Consider the following 17,592-nt stretch of genomic DNA (forward strand, 5'->3'; position numbering starts at 1 on the left):
ATGCACCTCTAATGGCCGTCTAAGTGACTGTCACTAGAGGTCTTACTAGGCAGCAATGTAAACACTGCTTTTCTATGATAAGGCAGATTTTTTTTATTATTAAAATGCCTGCAGGGACATGCTGTAGACACCAGAACCACTTCATCAAACTTTTGTGGTTCCGGTGACTGTTGTCCCTTTAAAAATTGTGTGATTGTCCTTGAAAATACAGCTTTATTTAAAAAAAAGGAAAGGTTCCTACCATTTTTCGCAGGATCCTAAACTCAAAGCAAATTTGTCAAGCCCTGTATTAAGTATTTTTTTTATAATTAATTTTTTATAATTAATGAATATATGTGACAAAATTAAAGCCCTGTTTGCCCTTTAAAAATGGTATATATGTGTTGGTGCAATAAATGACAGATGCAAATTGCATTTGAACACAAACCACAAAAATGGCTTGTGTCCTTAAGGGTAAGACAAGCTTTTGAAGCTGTGACCTTAAGGGGTTAAAAATAGTAGGGAATTTGATGGAAAATGAAAGTAGCAAAATGATACCACCATATCTAGGGAGTGACCTGATGGAGAGATATAGGGAAAAGATTGCTCAAATAGTATATTGTTATAAACCATAACCTAATTGCAAAAAGATAATCTGTGTTAATAAATTAAAATTCCCTTGACACCATAAATGCCTACCAATAAGGCATTACTATGGCATTTGAGAAAATTAAACCTGTAAAATTAGCTAAACTGGCACAATATTGTTGTATAAGAGGAGAATGGGGAACATTAATTGACAATTCAGAATTGAGTTGACCACCAGCAAGATTACTGAATTACTAAATTTGCAATAAATCCTCAGACCTTGTTCCTCTTGGGAAGAGGAGCAGAGCCAGGTGTGTCATAGTAAAAGTATATATTGAGTGTGATCTCTTGGTGCGCCATGGGGGATTTAAATATCAGGGGGCCATGTAGGGCATAATTATACAGAGTGCGGTGCCATAGAGTTGGACATTAATGCAGCGTGTGGTGCCATAGAGGTAGGGCATATTAATACAGTGTGCGGTGCCATAGAGGTAGGGCATATTAATACAATGTGCGGTGCCATAGAGGTCGGGCATATTAATACAGTGTGCGGTGCCATAGAGGTCGGGCATATTAATACAGCGTGCGGTGCCATAGAGGTAGGGCATATTAATACAGCGTGCGGTGCCATAAAGGTCGGGCATATTAATACAGCGTGCGGTGCCATAGAGGTCGGGCATAATAATACAGCGTGTGGTGCCATAGAGGTCGGGCATATTAATACAGTGTGCGGTGCCATAGAGGTCGGGCATATTAATACAGCGTGCGGTGCCATAGAGGTAGGGCATATTAATACAGCGTGCGGTGCCATAAAGGTCGGGCATATTAATACAGCGTGCGGTGCCATAGAGGTCGGGCATATTAATACAGCGTGCGGTGCCATAGAGGTAGGGCATATTAATACAGCGTGCGGTGCCATAAAGGTCGGGCATATTAATACAGCGTGTGGTGCCATAGAGGTCGGGCATAATACAGCGTGTGGTGCCATAGAGGTCGGGCATAATACAGCGTGCGGTGCCATAGAGGTAGGGCATATTAAAACAGCGTGCGGTGCCATAGAGGTAGGGCATATTAATACAGCGTGCGGTGCCATAGAGGTAGGGCATATTAATACAGCGTGCGGTGCCATAGAGGTAGGGCATATTAATACAGCGTGCGGTGCCATAGAGGTAGGGCATATTAATACAGCGTGCGGTGCCATAGAGGTTGGGCATATTAATACAGCGTGCGGTGCCATAGAGGTTGGGCATATTAATACAGCGTGCGGTGCCATAGAGGTTGGGCATATTAATACAGTGTGCGGTGCCATAGAGGTTGGGCATATTAATACAGCGTGAGGTGCCATAGAGGTAGGGCATATTAATACAGCGTGCGGTGCCATAGAGGTAGGGCATATTAATACAGCGTGCGGTGACATAGAGGTAGGGCATATTAATACAGCGTGCGGTGCCATAGAGGTAGGGCATATTAATACAGTGTGCGGTGCCATAGAGGTTGGGCATATTAATACAGCGTGCGGTGCCATAGAGGTAGGGCATATTAATACAGTGTGCGGTGCCATAGAGGTTGGGCATATTAATACAGCGTGCGGTGCCATAGAGGTAGGGCATATTAATACAGCGTGCGGTGCCATAGAGGTAGGGCATATTAATACAGCGTGCGGTGCCATAGAGGTAGGGCATATTAATACAGCGTGCGGTGCCATAGAGGTAGGGCATAATAATTATAAGGGAAGCTGCGTGAGATGAACTGTAAAGAGGATGTGGTGGTAGGTACAGTATATAATGTGTAAATAAAGGAGATGCAGTGCCAGATAAACTTGTAAATTAAGAATTCAGACCAGTAGACTAATGTACATAAAGGGCATGTAGTGTGATGTACATTATATACGAAGTGCAATGTGACAAACTATGGTGCAAATAAATCATGTGCAGTGTGATATACACTATAGGGTGTAAACAAAAGGGGAGGAGGCAGGGTGACACTATATAGGGTGTAAATAAAAGGGGGGACAAGGTGATATACACTATACAGAGTGTAAATAAAAGGGGCAGGGTGACACACTATATAGGGTGTAAATAAAAGGGGGCAGGGTGATATACACTATATAGGGTGTAAATAAAAGGGGGCAGGGTGATATACACTATATAGGGTGTAAATAAAAGGGGGCAGGGTGATATACACTATATAGGGTGTAAATAAAAGAGGGGACAGGGTGACATACACTAGGGTGTAAATAAAAAGGGGGCATGGTGATAATACACTATATAGGGTGTAAATAAAAGGGGGGCAGGGTGATATACACTATAGGGTGTAAATAAAGGGGGGACAGGGTGACATACACTATATAGGGTGTAAATAAAAGGGAGCAGGGTGATAATACACTATATAGGGTGTAAATAAAAGGGGGGCAGGGTGACATACACTATATAGAGTGTAAATAAAGGGGGGACACACTATATAGGGTGTAAATAAAGGGGGGGACACTATATAGGGTGTAAATAAAAGGGGGCAGGGTGACATACACTATATAGGGTGTAAATAAAGGGGGGGACACTATATAGGGTGTAAATAAAAGGGGGGAAAGGTTGACACACTATATAGGGTGTAAATAAAAGGGGGGCAGGGTGACATACACTATATAGGGTGTAAATAAAAGGGGGCTGGGTGACATACACTATATAGAGTGTAAATAAAGGGGGGACACTATATAGGGTGTAAATAAAAGGGGGCTGGGTGACATACACTATATAGGGTGTAAATAAAGGGGGGAAAGGTTGACACACTATATAGAGTGTAAATAAAAGGGGGGCAGGGTGACATACACTATATAGAGTGTAAATAAAAGGGGGGCAGGGTGATAATACACTATATAGGGTGTAAATAAAGGGGGGGCAGGGTGACATACACTATATAGAGTGTAAATAAAAGGGGGCAGGGTGATAATACACTATATAGGGTGTAAATAAAAGGGGGGCAGGGTGACACACTATATAGGGTGTAAATAAAAGGGGGACAGGGTGACATACACTATATAGGGTGTAAATAAAAGGGGAGGGGCAGAGTGACACACACTATATAGAGTGTAAATAAAGGGGGACACACACACTATATAGGGTGTAAATAAAAGGGGGGCAGGGTGACATACACTATATAGGGTGTAAATACAAGGGGGGCAGGGTGACATACACTATATAGGGTGTAAATAAAGGGGGGACACTATATAGGGTGTAAATAAATGGGGCAGGGTGACATACACTATATAGGGTGTAAATAAAAGGGGGACAGGGTGACATACACTATATAGAGTGTAAATAAAGGGGGACACACACTATATAGGGTGTAAATAAAAGGGGGGCAGGGTGACACACACTATATAGAGTGTAAATAAAGGGGGACACACACTATATAGGGTGTAAATAAAAGGGGGGCAGGGTGACATACACTATATAGGGTGTAAATAAAAGGGGGGCAGGGTGACACACACTATATAGAGTGTAAATAAAGGGGGACACACACTATATAGGGTGTAAATAAAAGGGGGGCAGGGTGACATACACTATATAGGGTGTAAATAAAAGGGGGCAGGGTGACATACACTATATAGGGTGTAAATACAAGGGGGCAGGGTGACATACACTATATAGGGTGTAAATAAAGGGGGGGACACTATATAGGGTGTAAATAAATGGGGCAGGGTGACATACACTATATAGGGTGTAAATAAAAGGGGGCAGGGTGACATACACTATATAGGGTGTAAATAAAAGGGGGCAGGGTGACATACACTATATAGGGTGTAAATACAAGGGGGGCAGGGTGACATACACTATATAGGGTGTAAATACAAGGGGGGCAGGGTGACATACACTATATAGGGTGTAAATAAAAGGGGGACAGGGGGACACACTATATAGAGTGTAAATAAAGGGACACAGACACTATATAGGGTGTAAATAAAAGGGGGCAGGGTGACATACACTATAAAGGGTGTAAATAAAAGGGGGCAGGGTGACATACACTATATAGGGTGTAAATAAAAGGGGGCAGGGTGACATACACTATATAGAGTGTAAATAAAGGGGGACACACTATATAGGGTGTAAATAAAAGGGGGGCAGGGTGACATGCAGTATACACTGGTGGTAGAGGTATTTCAGTTCCCAGCATACAGCTCTCAGCACACTGTACAGAGCATGTTCTGGGACAGGAAACTGCGCGTTCTGATGATGTCATCACTCGGCTCCCTGTGAGTGCAGTTGGAAGCCATGCTGCTTTCCTGGACTGGTATTCAGGTAACAGGCACGGGTAATGTCCTGCATGGGCTTTAACCCCATAATCACCGGGGTTAATCCTTCGGGCATTAACTGGGTCATACAGTCCATGGCATGAATACCGACATTCTGGGCTCACATCCCCTGAGATCTCATCACTATAATCCATGTTAGGGGTGATCAGAGTCTGATTCCACAGCAGGGGGCTGTATTATTAGAACTAATGCTGTAAAATGTTACCTTAACGCTTTCATTTTTGCTATTTGGGATCACATAAGCTTTAACACGTTTTTTGTAGGGAAACATTGGTCAGAAGATCTTATAGGTGAATACATGGCAGCCAGGGGCCATTGCAGTCTGTATGTCATGGCACAATACAGCATTTTGTGTATAGTAAATTTGTGGGGTATAGTGGTGGTTTAATAATAGTGTGATAATATCATAACATTTTATTGACTGATTTGCATTAATTATATTGTTCCTGTATCAACGGTTCTGTCTGTATGCAAGACAGTCTGGCATGATTTTGTATTTTTTTCTCTCCTTCTACAGATAATAGTTCAAGAAACTTTGTAAGATGGGCACGGAAAAAAAGAAGATGCATGGGAAGAAACGAAACAAACAGCAGACAGAAAAGGTAAACACAGAAGATCCACCCACAAAGCAATTGAAACACGACAAGAGCGCTCAAGGCAAACCAACAAAATCATCCAAAAGCGAGGACAAAAAGGGTTCTGCTGACTCTGCCATTCCTAGACTAGACCCCAAATCTGTGGGGTACTTCCGAAGGGTGGGAGATACTCTGCAGCAAGACTTTGAGTCAGATGAAGACCGAGGTAAGGGATTCTGACCGGGAATCTTGAGATAAACACTTTTTGAGTGTCCGTGTGGATCTCCTTGCAATATCAGACAATAGGGCAAGACCGAAAGAATAAGAATATGACAAATTATAAGGAACTCAAATTGCTGAGCAAGTGTTGCGGCAGGCACAATTAAAATGAGCTCTCTACTGCCCAAATAGAAAACAAAACACGCATTTATAGATATACCCTAAAGGAAAACATGCATGTATTTAATTTGGCATTTTTTCATAAGGGTATATCTGAAGGTCAGCCCTTTTCATGCTCTGCACATTAGCACGATGATCTAAAGTCTATCCAAGAACACAGGGGATTTTTTTTAATCATTTTCTAAGCAGTTCAATCACCAACATCTCCTGATAGAGCAGAACATTTAAACTCAGTTTACTTTTTTTGTTGTTGCTAATTTGATTAATTTCACCAAAGGAATTCAAATAATCACACTAATCATACAGTCAAGAGACATAACACGTTCATAAGACTGTCGTATCTATTAACTGGTTATTCTGTTAGGTTAGCATCTTTGTGTTTGCTGCTGGAGCCTTGATGTGGTGAGTAAAATTATGGTACAATACGGACTGTTTCTAAATTAAAAATAGCTCCAACTTTAGTGTTGCCTCTAAAGAGTTCTAGAAGGTGTTAGGGTCGGGTCCCTTTTTTACATTGCTTGGGTAATTCCATCTTCCCATCACCACCTTATCACCAGACTGTATTTTTTTTACTTCACAGGTCTGTTTGTCAGGAATGTGTTTAACGAGGTGCAGGGAAACGAGCTGTCTCTGTCCACAGACATGTCGGCAAGTATTGTGCTTCAGAAGTTGCTTTCCGTCGCCACGTCTGCCCAGCTGTGTCAGGTGCTGAGCGCACTGAGTGGGAACTGGCAGGCTGTGTGCTGGCACCGAAGCGGGGCGCATGTCATCCAGACTGCTCTCCTGCAGTATCCGCGACTTCAGAACCAGCCGGAAGAAGACGAGTCTGACGAGGACCTTGATGTCCAGCCTTGTAGTAGTTTGGAGGAGCTGGTTTTCAGTCTTTGTTCAGAGGTGAAGGAAAAGTTTCTACAGTATAATCAGAGCGTCCACGGGAGCTTTATTGTGCGGACCCTTTTCCAGGTGCTCAGTGGGGTTATCCTAAACTCTGAAACGGAGAGAAGGAAAGGCGCCCAGGGATTAACAGGTAATCGCAAACATAGCACAGTATCTTACAGAAAGGGGGTAATCCCACATGTCCTAGTGCAGATATTTTAATGGTACAATCTAAGCACCACCGCTATAGCTTAAACGGACTCTAAAGTCACCAAAAGAACGTTTGCTTAATATAACAGTTTGGTGTCAAGATCATTTACTGCTCAATTCTGTGCCATTTAGGAGTTTATGCAGGTCTAGGCACACCTCCCTGCTTGTGACTTACACCTCCTTTCTAAACACTTCCTGTAAAGATTCCTTTAATGTTTACACTTATTTTATTGGAGATTTGCTTAAATTAAATTTTCTGATCTCCTGCTTTGTTAATAGTATGCTAGATCCTGCAAGAGCTTCCTGTGTGTGATTAAAGTTCAATTTACAGAGAATGAGATAAAAACTTGTAAAATAAGTCCCATCTGATTGAAAATGAAACCATTTTGTTTTCATGCAGGCTGTGTCAGTCACAGACAGGGGAGGTGTGGCTAGGGCTGCATAAACAGAAACAAAAGTTATTTGAATTAAATAGCAGAGAATTGAGCAGTGGAACTTCAGAGGCATGATCGATACACCAAAACTGCCACACTAAGCTAAAGTTGTTTAGTGACTATAGTGTCCCTTTTAATGCACAGCTTACTGCAGTGGTTGTGAAATATTTTTTTTGTTAATGTTAAACCATTTTTATTCTGCCACCAAAACCTGGGCCAAGTTTGGTTAGCAATGATCTGTAGCCTTGAGGCAACTTCACACAGTGTTTGTCATACAAACTTGGATATGTACATGTATTGTTGGTTGCAACAGAAGGGGCCATACTATACTACTCCCTCATTTCCGTGTCCTTCACTGGACTTATACTAGTCTCTCTCTTTTTTTGCCAGTAAAATCAGAGTTTGACGTTCCAGAGACTTTCCTGCAGCAGTTACAGGACCTTTGTAGCTGTTTCTCGGATCTAATTGGAGGTACGTTCTCTGCTGGGGGGATTCTCTGTTTCTAATTTGGTTATCGCAGTGTAGTAGCTAATTCCTTTTCCTTGTCACAACAGTATTTGCCACGCATAAAATTGCCAGCCTCGGGATGCAGGTTGCCCTCCAGATTCTGCAACGGAAAGTTCCTTCGGCATGTGCTGAACTGTGCGACCAAGTGATTGATTATCTGTCCTCTCGCAACGTGTCGGCAGAGAGCAGGTGAGCTGGCTAAGATGCTTTGCTTCAGTTTACTTACGTTCTTCCATTAGCTCTCCTGAGCTAAGTCCTGCGCAAGCTCATTGGTTGTGAACATCAGCTAGCGAGCTAAGCATGGCAACAGGGACGGGATGTGGCTATGGTGACTGGAGTATTCAAGTGTATGTATCACTGAATAGAATGGAAATTGGGAGCATGGGATGTGGGGTAATATTTCGAATACTTTCTCTGTGTATTTTTAATGTGTTTTCTATATAATGAATTACAAAAAGAATGGGTCAAATCCAGCTCAGTGTCACTTTAAATTTAGAAACATTCAGAGTACCTTTGACTGTTTATTAGGTCAGCCATGTTATCCATTTTATCACTATTATGGAAGCATAGATTGTCTATTGGATTCAAGCAGTTTTAACTCCTCTCGGGTTGCCTCCTGCAGCTCTCTCTTGGTGTTCTTGAAAGATGAGACAAGTAGCCGGCTCCTGGAGAAGATTCTGGAAGTTTCTGAGAAGAAGCAGCTACAACGACTGTTCCGAAAACACTTCCAAGGCCAGCTCGAAGCCCTCTCCTGCCACCCCATTGCCAACTACACTGTGCAAAGGCTGATCTCCTCTACCCAGACCAAAAAAATGGTAAGTCCGTCTACCTATCTTCTTCAAATCCAGCAGAGGAGGAAATCAAGGATGGATCTTCCAATAGTACTGATTGTCAATTTGGTCCAATTCTTTGTAGTAATATAGGTTGAAGAGCTTGCATCTTTTAAGCGAGATTTACACACCCTGGGATCTATTGATTCACAAAGAAAATAAATTGAACTCCAGGGGAATTAAGGGTTCATTCACACCTAAGTGTTATTAACAGATTGATCACCCAAAGAGAAATCCAATTGCTAATCATATTCCCTTTTTTTTTTTTTTTTTTTTAATTCTTTATTTTCATTGTGCATGAAATAACAATAGGCGAGCAGAGCCACAATAGCAGCTGCAGAATTTTTCATAACATTTTTACAAATTAAATTGTGGCAGATTAAGCAGCACTTTTTTTTTTTTTTAAAGCAAACATGCAAATATCTATCGTTATGACAATAGTAGATATATATAGATTCCCTAAGCTATACAAGCCTATGAATTGTCAAGTTTAGTTACGTTTAAGATTATATTAAATGAAGCAAACATGCAAATATCTAGCGTTATGACAATAGTAGATATATATAGATTCCCTAAGCTATACAAGCCTATGAATTGTCAAGTTTAGTTACGTTTAAGATCATATTAAATGTTATATCATGTCTATAGCATTGCAATTCTTTTACTGTAAGGTGTGTAACTTCATGTCCAGAACTAAAGGCAGAGTGGCCTGGCAGGTCTGTGTATCCTGGCTGGCTGAATGAGGGTAGTGTCAGGTTCGTCCCTTTACATGTTGTTCCAGAAGTGTCAGACCTGTGCGCCCTGTGAACTCTCAGGGCCGATCGAGGCTCACTTGATTTGCGAGGCATGGAGTTTTTCCACATTGGCCGAGGGGCACTCCGTGTTACAAGGTCTCCTAGGGTGTGTCCGGCCCCGGGTCAGAGCCCCCGTTCCGTCCAGGCCGCCCCCGTAAGCACCGTGTCTCAGTGGGCACTCAGGGACAACTTGTGCTCCTGCGGGCCCCCCCACAAGAGTCCGCCGGCCCTGTGTCCCCTGCACCTCCCCTGATCCTTCGATACCCCCGCGGGAACATGGGCTGCCCTGTATGTCTCACCCAGCACCGGCCACTTCTTAAGATTGGTGGGCGCACGGCCCCTCAGCCACCGGTCCGCTGGAGGCACATGCCGCCCACACCCGTCGGGCTCGCTGCAGTGGGGACAATCACCTCCGGGTGCCCACCTCACCCTGAGGTCAGGCAACCATGATATCGGCCTGTGAGCAGTCCAGGATGTCCGCCCGTGGGCCAGTCCACCCCGGGATTAAAGGTATATGTCGAAGTGTCTCTCAGCCTACTGTTCTGTCTCTCTTTGGTCCTGTTGTCGGGCGGGTCTCATTTTGGCAGCCATTATCAGTGTAAGGGATCAGTGTAGGCCCCAGTCTGGGGTTTCCGTCTGGATGTGCGCCGTCCCCATGTGGCCGGGATCACCCCCACCGGCCGGGGGGGGAGCGGGGCCGTTTCTCACATCCTCGTGGCCCTCTTCTGAGGCTAATGTTGCGTGCATGCGTTCCCACCCAGGCAAGTTGCTGTCACTAGAGACCATCTTGACAATGCAATGTAAACACTGATGTTTATAAAAACAAAATTCAGTGTTACATTGGGGGGTTAAAGGGAAACTAGTGCCAGGAAAACAAACTTGTTTTTCTGGCAATATAGCTCCCTATAGTGCCCACGTCCCTTAAAAACACCTTCTGTGACTTATCTTGGTCCTGCAGGCTTGGGTCTGCCTCCGATCCTCCCTCGCTGAACTCAGCAGGCGTGGAAGAACAAATGCGCATGTGTGGCCGTCCTTTGGGGATATTGGTGACATGGCATATCCTCAAGCATAGTGTGAGGACGTCCAGCGTCAGTTAGGCGACCGCCAGAAAGTCCCTCTAGTGGCTGTCTGGTGTACAACCACTAGAGGTGGAGTAACCCCACAAAGCTAATTATTGCAGTTTATTAAAAGCTGCAATAATTGTCTTTGCAGGGTAAAGAGACCTGGGACACTGCACACAGACCACTTCAATGAGATAAAGTGATCTGGGTGGCTATAGTGTTACTTTAAAGTGAAGGATACAATAGGAACCTTTGCTAAAGTCTGGGCTTCTTCACGCGACCTCCCCTGCTGCCAAGTGGCGCTTTCAGACTGCTTTGGTGAATTGGAATTAATGTGTGTTGAATGATTTTCTGTAAATTGAACCAGGTGCAGTATGTTTGACTATACCCTGTTCTCTCCGTAGTTTTCCTCCATTATTGAAGAGTTGGGTGGAGGTCTTGAGAACATTTTAGCCAAAGGTCATATGGGGATCATTACAAATCTAGCTGATGCCTGCAAGAGGTTGAAACGATGCCAGACGGAACTTGTATCCCAGCTTATGGAGGTATGTGATAGGAAAAAGAAAGAACCCCCTTGCGGGGATAGGGTAAGTGTGTCCAGATCGTATCTCAATAGGGGGTAACCCTTGTATTATATACAGTAGGACAGTAAAGGTAGTGTATGCCTAAGACCCAAGGTCTAGGTAACACAAGTGAGATACAGATCTCAGAAGCCTGCTAAAATTGATAATCTTTAATTAGGTATACTTAACCATGAACAAATAAAACCACATAAATGTGGATACTTAAAGTAAAAAATCACCCAAAACTGTGCAAGAGGAGATAGAAAGGGGCTCAGGGAGTAATGGATGAGGTATCAACTTAGGCAAAAATGCTCTAGATGTATACTCATTACTGGGGAATATAAATGGGAGGTACCAATGTGCACTTAACTACCCGGCTGAATCGTTATAGAACCGAACCCTTAAAACTGGGAAGGGAAGTAACCGCTAGTATGATACTCCAACTGTGGAGTGCAGCATAGAACCACAGAAGTGTATATTCGTATGGAGGTATAGATACAATGAGCTCTTAACAATGTAACACTTCAAGGTATTGCAACAGGTAATGTAACATACTTGCTTAGAGGTCACAGGTGGATCATGTGGCCGTCACAAAGTTACACAAGAGGGTACTGCAACTTAAAATAGTACAGAAATATACATATGGCCACACCTTTATAGCTAAATGCAGGACAGTAACATTAAGTACTAGGTAGATAGTATAGATGTGGGATACTTAGATGTTCCCCTATTAAATATCAACAGACTCAACACTACTTAGAACTAACCCCAGTGTTGTATGCACTGACTGGTAGAAAGTGTAGATTTGGGATACTTAGATGTTCCCCTGTTGAATATAAACGGACTCAATACTTCTTGGAACTAGCCACAGTGCTGTATGCACTGACTGGTCAAAGCAAGGCTTTAGCTATAAAGGTGTGGCCATATGTATATTTCTGTACTATTTTAAGTTGCAGTACCCTCTTGTGTAACTTTGTGACGGCCACATGATCCACCTGTGACCTCTAAGCAAGTATGTTACATTACCTGTTGCAATACCTTGAAGTGTTACATTGTTAAGAGCTCATTGTATCTATACCTCCATACGAATATACACTTCTGTGGTTCTATGCTGCACTCCACAGTTGGAGTATCATACTAGCGGTTACTTCCCTTCCCAGTTTTAAGGGTTCGGTTCTATAACGATTCAGCCGGGTAGTTAAGTGCACATTGGTACCTCCCATTTATATTCCCCAGTAATGAGTATACATCTAGAGCATTTTTGCCTAAGTTGATACCTCATCCATTACTCCCTGAGCCCCTTTCTATCTCCTCTTGCACAGTTTTGGGTGATTTTTTACTTTAAGTATCCACATTTATGTGGTTTTATTTGTTCATGGTTAAGTATACCTAATTAAAGATTATCAATTTTAGCAGGCTTCTGATATCTGTATCTCACTTGTGTTACCTAGACCTTGGGTCTTAGGCATACACTACCTTTACTGTCCTGAGGTATGTGATATAAAGGGCTGGAGCGTGTTCTATATCTTGCATGCGTCATATCTTACTTGGACTATTAAACATTGCAGGCATTCCACTGTGCAGTGCCAACATCCCGCCAGGTGACGTGCGTGCCTCTTCTCCTCTCACTACTCACCTTTGAGGTTTATTTTAACATTGAAGAAGAAGAAGACAAAGAAGAGAAGGAAAAATCTGCTTCAGAACATCCGGTGAGTGAACTTCCTTTCTGTTTGCGCTCCCATGCTGTCTGTCTGTTTTAGTTTTTTTACAATGATTATGCTTCATTTCTAATTCAGGTTAACACAGAGCGCAAACTGGAGATGGTAAACTATCACGGCTCCCTGCTTGTGCAACATCTCCTCCATTTTGAAGACCCAATGCCAGCGCTAAACAGCTTGGGGAGCATGACAGAGGTCGACCTCTTGACCGTCGCTTGCAACCAGGCCGGCAGCCATATTTTTGATGCCCTGCTCAACAGCGCCACCATAACAGATAAACAGAGGAAAAAGGTTCTGCGGAAACTGAGGGTGAGAGACATGTTGCTGATGTGATATTGTGTCTTACATGCAGCCAATAAATGACTATTTACATGTTACATGTTTCAGGAATGGGTCACACATTATTGCATTACACATCAGACGTTAATCCAGACACATTCAGTGCTTTCCTATAATTTATATCTAATGCACTTCTCTTCATCCCCCTACCATCAGTAATGTAACACTAATCACTAAAACTACAAACACTGTGTCTGACCTTTTTAATTCATGATTTTGTTCTTATGCATCTTGTTTCTTTCTCAACATGTGTGCCAGGTGCAGGACAGATAAAAGCCTGTACAATAATCAGCCGCGACTTTAAAACCACTGACCAGAGAAGTGAATAACATTGATTATATTGTTACAAGGGTTGGGATAATTTAGAGAGCAAACGTTCATATGTTGGAAGCAGGAAAAATGGGCTTTGACATGGGCTAAATATGATGGCTAGACGACTGGGTCAGAGCATCTCCAAAACTGCAGGTCTTGTTGGGTGTTCCCGGGAAGCAGTGGTTAGTACCTACCGAACGTGGTGCAAGGAAGGATAACTGATGAACTTGGCGTCAGGGTTATGGGTGCCCGAGGCTCATTGATGCACATTGGGAACGAAGGATAATTAGTCTGGTCCGATCACACAGTAGAGCTTACTGTATCTCAAATTGCTGTAAAACGTAATGCTGGCCATGGTAGAAAGACGTCAGAACACACAGTGCATCACAGTTTTCTGCATACGGCGCTGCGTCGCTGCAGACCAGTCACAGTGCCTATGATGAACTCTGTCCACTGCCGAAAGCTCCTTCAATGGGGATGTGAGCGTCAGAACTAGACCATGGAGCAATGGAAGAAGGTTGCCTGGTCTGATTATTCACTTTTCCCTTTAAATCTTTGGGAAAATGGCAGGCCGGCTGAGGCAATGTTTTGCTGCAAACCCTTGGGTCCTGGCATTCATGTGGATGTTACTTTAGCTACCTATCTAGAGATTGTTGCAGACCAGGTACACCCCTTCATTGCAATGATGTTCTCTGTTAGCAGTGACCTATTTTAACAGCATCCAGCCACACTACAGAAATTATTCAGCAATGGTTTAAAGAACATCAAGAGTTCAATGAGTTACATTGGGATCTAAATTCCCCAGATTTGAATTGGACTTGGTGGGATGTGCTAGAACAATAATTCAAATCCATGGACACCCCACCTTGCAGCTTGCAGGCCTTAAAGGATCTGCTGTTAATGTCTTGGTGACAGATACTGCAGGGCTCATTCAGAGGTCTTGTGTTTTGGCAGCACGAGGGGTACCTACATGATATAGGGCAGGTGGTTTTAATGTTGTGGTTGATCAGTGTATATCAATCTCAAGAATGAGTCTAAAACTGTTTAATATTCCGTTTACTTATCCATATAAATTTTTGATTTGCGAATGTGTTGTGAAAGAAAAGTAACTCTGTTTAATTCTAGACATCACTCTTAAAATGAAGAGTCTCCTTTTTGGCTCTCATCAATAATTGTTATAAGTTCTGCCCTTGTCTGTCCCTGTACTTAGTATTGTGGAGGTGGAGTGTATATCCTTCTCCAGTGCAGTCTGTGTGTAATGTTCACTAGGGAAACCTAACACATATACAGGACAGAGAAGAGAGAATTGCAATACCGATCCTTAGAATGGTCGGGTTATGCAAAAAGGGATATTCCAAACACGAGCCGAGGTCAAGGGAAACAGAGAGACGGAATAACGAGACAAAGCCAAAAATCAGTAACCAGGAAATCCAAATAACCAGTGCAACGCTCAATGGTAAACCAAAGACCACAACAAGGCACTGAGGCAAGGGAGAGGTTAGCTTATATACACACACGGTGTGTCTGATTGACTAATCTCTAATTAGTGTTAACCGCAACACGTGGGAGGAGTTTATTCCCTCTCTTGTGGTCTCTGAGGTCAACATTGTGTGCCGGGTGCAGCACACATATAAGGAAGCTGCTCTGGAGCGTGCAGCATCCAACACACTGCCAGTCTGGAGACAGGGACCAGATGACGCCGCTCGCTGTGATGAGGTAAGCAAGGTCGCCGTGAGCGGCACGGGGGCAGGGCAGCTGACGTTGTGCCAGGACTAACTAGATTGTGTTGTCGTTGGCTAAATCTTTTATACACAAAGGTAAAATGCATCACAAGAATAAAAAGTTAATAAAGGTTTTAGAAGATTTTCAATATTTTATTGAGTAGTTTAAATTTGTGAAAAGTGATGGTTCCCTTTTGCTACGTGATAACTCTGATCTATTACACAGGTTCACAGCATGCAGCTTGCGTGTAACAAGCATGGAAGTAGAGTACTTGATCGAATTTGGGCTGCATCTACAATGGGCGTGAAAGAGGAGATTGCTCAGCAACTAGGTATGTATAATTCTGCACCTCTACTAAATATTCAGGTGTTAGAAAACATGTCTCTTTTCCTCTGTTGTAGATTTAGGACATATTCATGGCCTGTGCTAATTATTTATTATTTTGCATTCGCCCTGTAGTTGAAAGACTAAACGAGCTTCAGAACGATGCGATTGGCCACCACATTGCCCGCAATTTTGCTTTGACACATTTTGTGAAGCGCCGAAAAGACTGGGAAGAGCATCAGCAGGCAGAGAAGAAGAGGCGGAAGATGTTTGCAGAAATTTTGGAGGACTGAGGTGGAATTAGTGGTGGTACCTGTACAGTTTTACACTGTAGTGCTGTCTCCAACGCATTTCAAGGACAGTGCATTTGGAATTGGTCAGTGATGATCTCAGAGAGAGTCCAGGTATTATTTAATTTCCAACTATCCTACATGGCTTGTACGGCTCCGATGTCCTGTCCGTAGCGAGGTGGGCTGTGCATTCTGTAAATCTCACAATCTTCCACCATGACCACACAGCAGCCTTGAGTATATTATTCAAGTGCAGGTGAAGGATGAGTGTAAACAAAAAGAAAAAAATATATATATCACAGTTTGTAGAACATCTTCTTTTTCCACGAGGCTTCCAAACAGTTTATTAACAGTCCATTAATTAATTAATTTTTCCATTTAATGTCCTTATCTCCTGTCCCAAGCAGTCCATTTGTGAGTTTATATCAGGGGTTTTCTGTGACATTGCCCGCCACAGGTACTCTCAGTCACCGTTATGTTGGACAGGTGTCTGGTTACAATTACTTATTTCCAACTGGAGATTGTCACACTATAAACACGTTGGGTTACAATGGATATTACTGTTTTGCTTGGGCATCATTAAATGAAAACTAAAATTGTTAGATGTTAATTCCCATTAATATTGGCCACCAGTGGTCCTACAGTTGTCCGACTCCGAGAATGTCACACTTGCTGCACTTCTTTTACTTTAACCAGTTCGTTCTACAGCCATTGGGGGCGTGGGGGGGATAAAGAGGAGAGGGGCTACACATTTCTACTTCTCAAAAAAAAGATATTTTTCCTATTTTGTAAATATGACTTTAAATATCGGAATTGAATGTTTTCCCTCAATAAAACATATTTTCAAATCCCACTTGTGGTTTGTGCTGTTTCTTAATAGCGTGCGTGCAATATGTGACTGCGTCTTTTTTTATATTTTTACAAAGTTACTTTGACTGTCATTCATATAGTCACTGAGAAAAACGTTACTTTGAGCAAAGTAGTGTTGGTAGCGTAATGCTTAGTTATGTGTGTAAAATAGTACAGGATTCGCCCATGTTCAGATCTCAATGCTTCTTTCATCAGTTGGTCATAAGATCTGAATGCTAGTTACAAACCTGCCAATCAGAATATAACTTTCATTTTCAAATGGCCGGGATCACTTTTATTGTCATATCGTGGACAGATTAACTGATTTTCATCACAAATTGTAAATAAACAAATGATTCATTTTGTGATACTGCTGGTTCACACTGCTGTCTTGATCAGAATCTGAACATTCTAGTGTATTCAGTAACGGTTGGGACCTTTTCACTAAACTGTGAATTTGGCGACACTGGCCAGAGAATGGCTCATTTAAAAAATATTTCCAATTCTCTGATTTTGGTTCACTTAACAGGTAAAGACCCTCAAGGCTTACAGTCATTAAGTACAGGCTTGCTGAAACACATCAAGATTCAGAAGAATACACCTGCATAACTAACTGTGAAATTCATTTGTTTAAGGGTTTAACACAGCAAGGTTAGGCTCACATGCCTATCATTGGATAACAACAATCCTAGTAGACATATTAGCTAGTTTGAAGGAAAAGCTAATAATAAAAAGGAAAAATGAATAAGAATAACAACGCTAGACGTTCCATCTTATGTGAAAGATAGTCAGGCAAGCACACATGTATGTTTGGGTCAATGAGAGGCTGACCTAAATGGAGGAGTGAGAGGTAAACAGTTAGGAAACTGCATAGTGAGGATCAATGCCTTACTAAGAAGTAAAGCCTCCTGGG

General features: G+C 42.6%; 1 protein-coding gene across 3 annotated transcripts; it reads left to right on the top strand.

Moving 5' to 3' along the window:
• The first annotated feature begins 4,761 nt into the window (after window positions 1-4,761).
• Window positions 4,762-16,564, top strand: NOP9 (NOP9 nucleolar protein). 3 transcript variants are annotated; one of them, XM_063439687.1, is made up of 11 exons: window positions 4,762-4,816; window positions 5,394-5,677; window positions 6,431-6,877; window positions 7,761-7,841; window positions 7,925-8,066; window positions 8,500-8,692; window positions 10,967-11,107; window positions 12,694-12,834; window positions 12,922-13,152; window positions 15,442-15,547; window positions 15,676-16,564. In XM_063439687.1, the coding sequence occupies exons 2-11, from the start codon at window positions 5,419-5,421 to the stop codon at window positions 15,831-15,833; spliced, it is 1,899 nt and encodes a 632-aa protein (XP_063295757.1). In that variant the 5' UTR covers window positions 4,762-4,816; window positions 5,394-5,418; the 3' UTR covers window positions 15,834-16,564. The 3 variants fall into 3 exon arrangements, with proteins under 3 accessions (XP_063295757.1, XP_063295755.1, XP_063295756.1); XM_063439685.1 differs by having other exon boundaries at window positions 4,766-4,862; XM_063439686.1 differs by having other exon boundaries at window positions 4,769-4,875.
• The last annotated feature ends 1,028 nt before the right edge of the window (window positions 16,565-17,592 follow it).

This window comes from Pelobates fuscus, chromosome 13 (assembly GCF_036172605.1).
Source record: "Pelobates fuscus isolate aPelFus1 chromosome 13, aPelFus1.pri, whole genome shotgun sequence".
In the NCBI taxonomy this organism is placed as follows: domain Eukaryota; kingdom Metazoa; phylum Chordata; class Amphibia; order Anura; family Pelobatidae; genus Pelobates; species Pelobates fuscus.

What these genes read in the sequence shown, in the direction of transcription:
- NOP9 (XM_063439687.1), top strand. Translation starts at nt 5,419, where the DNA reads ATGGGCACGGAAAAAAAGAAGATGCATGGGAAGAAACGAAACAAACAG. An exon ending in AATCTGCTTCAGAACATCCG is followed by an intron (nt 12,835 to 12,921) that starts GTGAGTGAACTT and finishes TTTCTAATTCAG; the next exon opens with GTTAACACAGAGCGCAAACT. An exon ending in AGGTTCTGCGGAAACTGAGG is followed by an intron (nt 13,153 to 15,441) that starts GTGAGAGACATG and finishes TCTATTACACAG; the next exon opens with GTTCACAGCATGCAGCTTGC.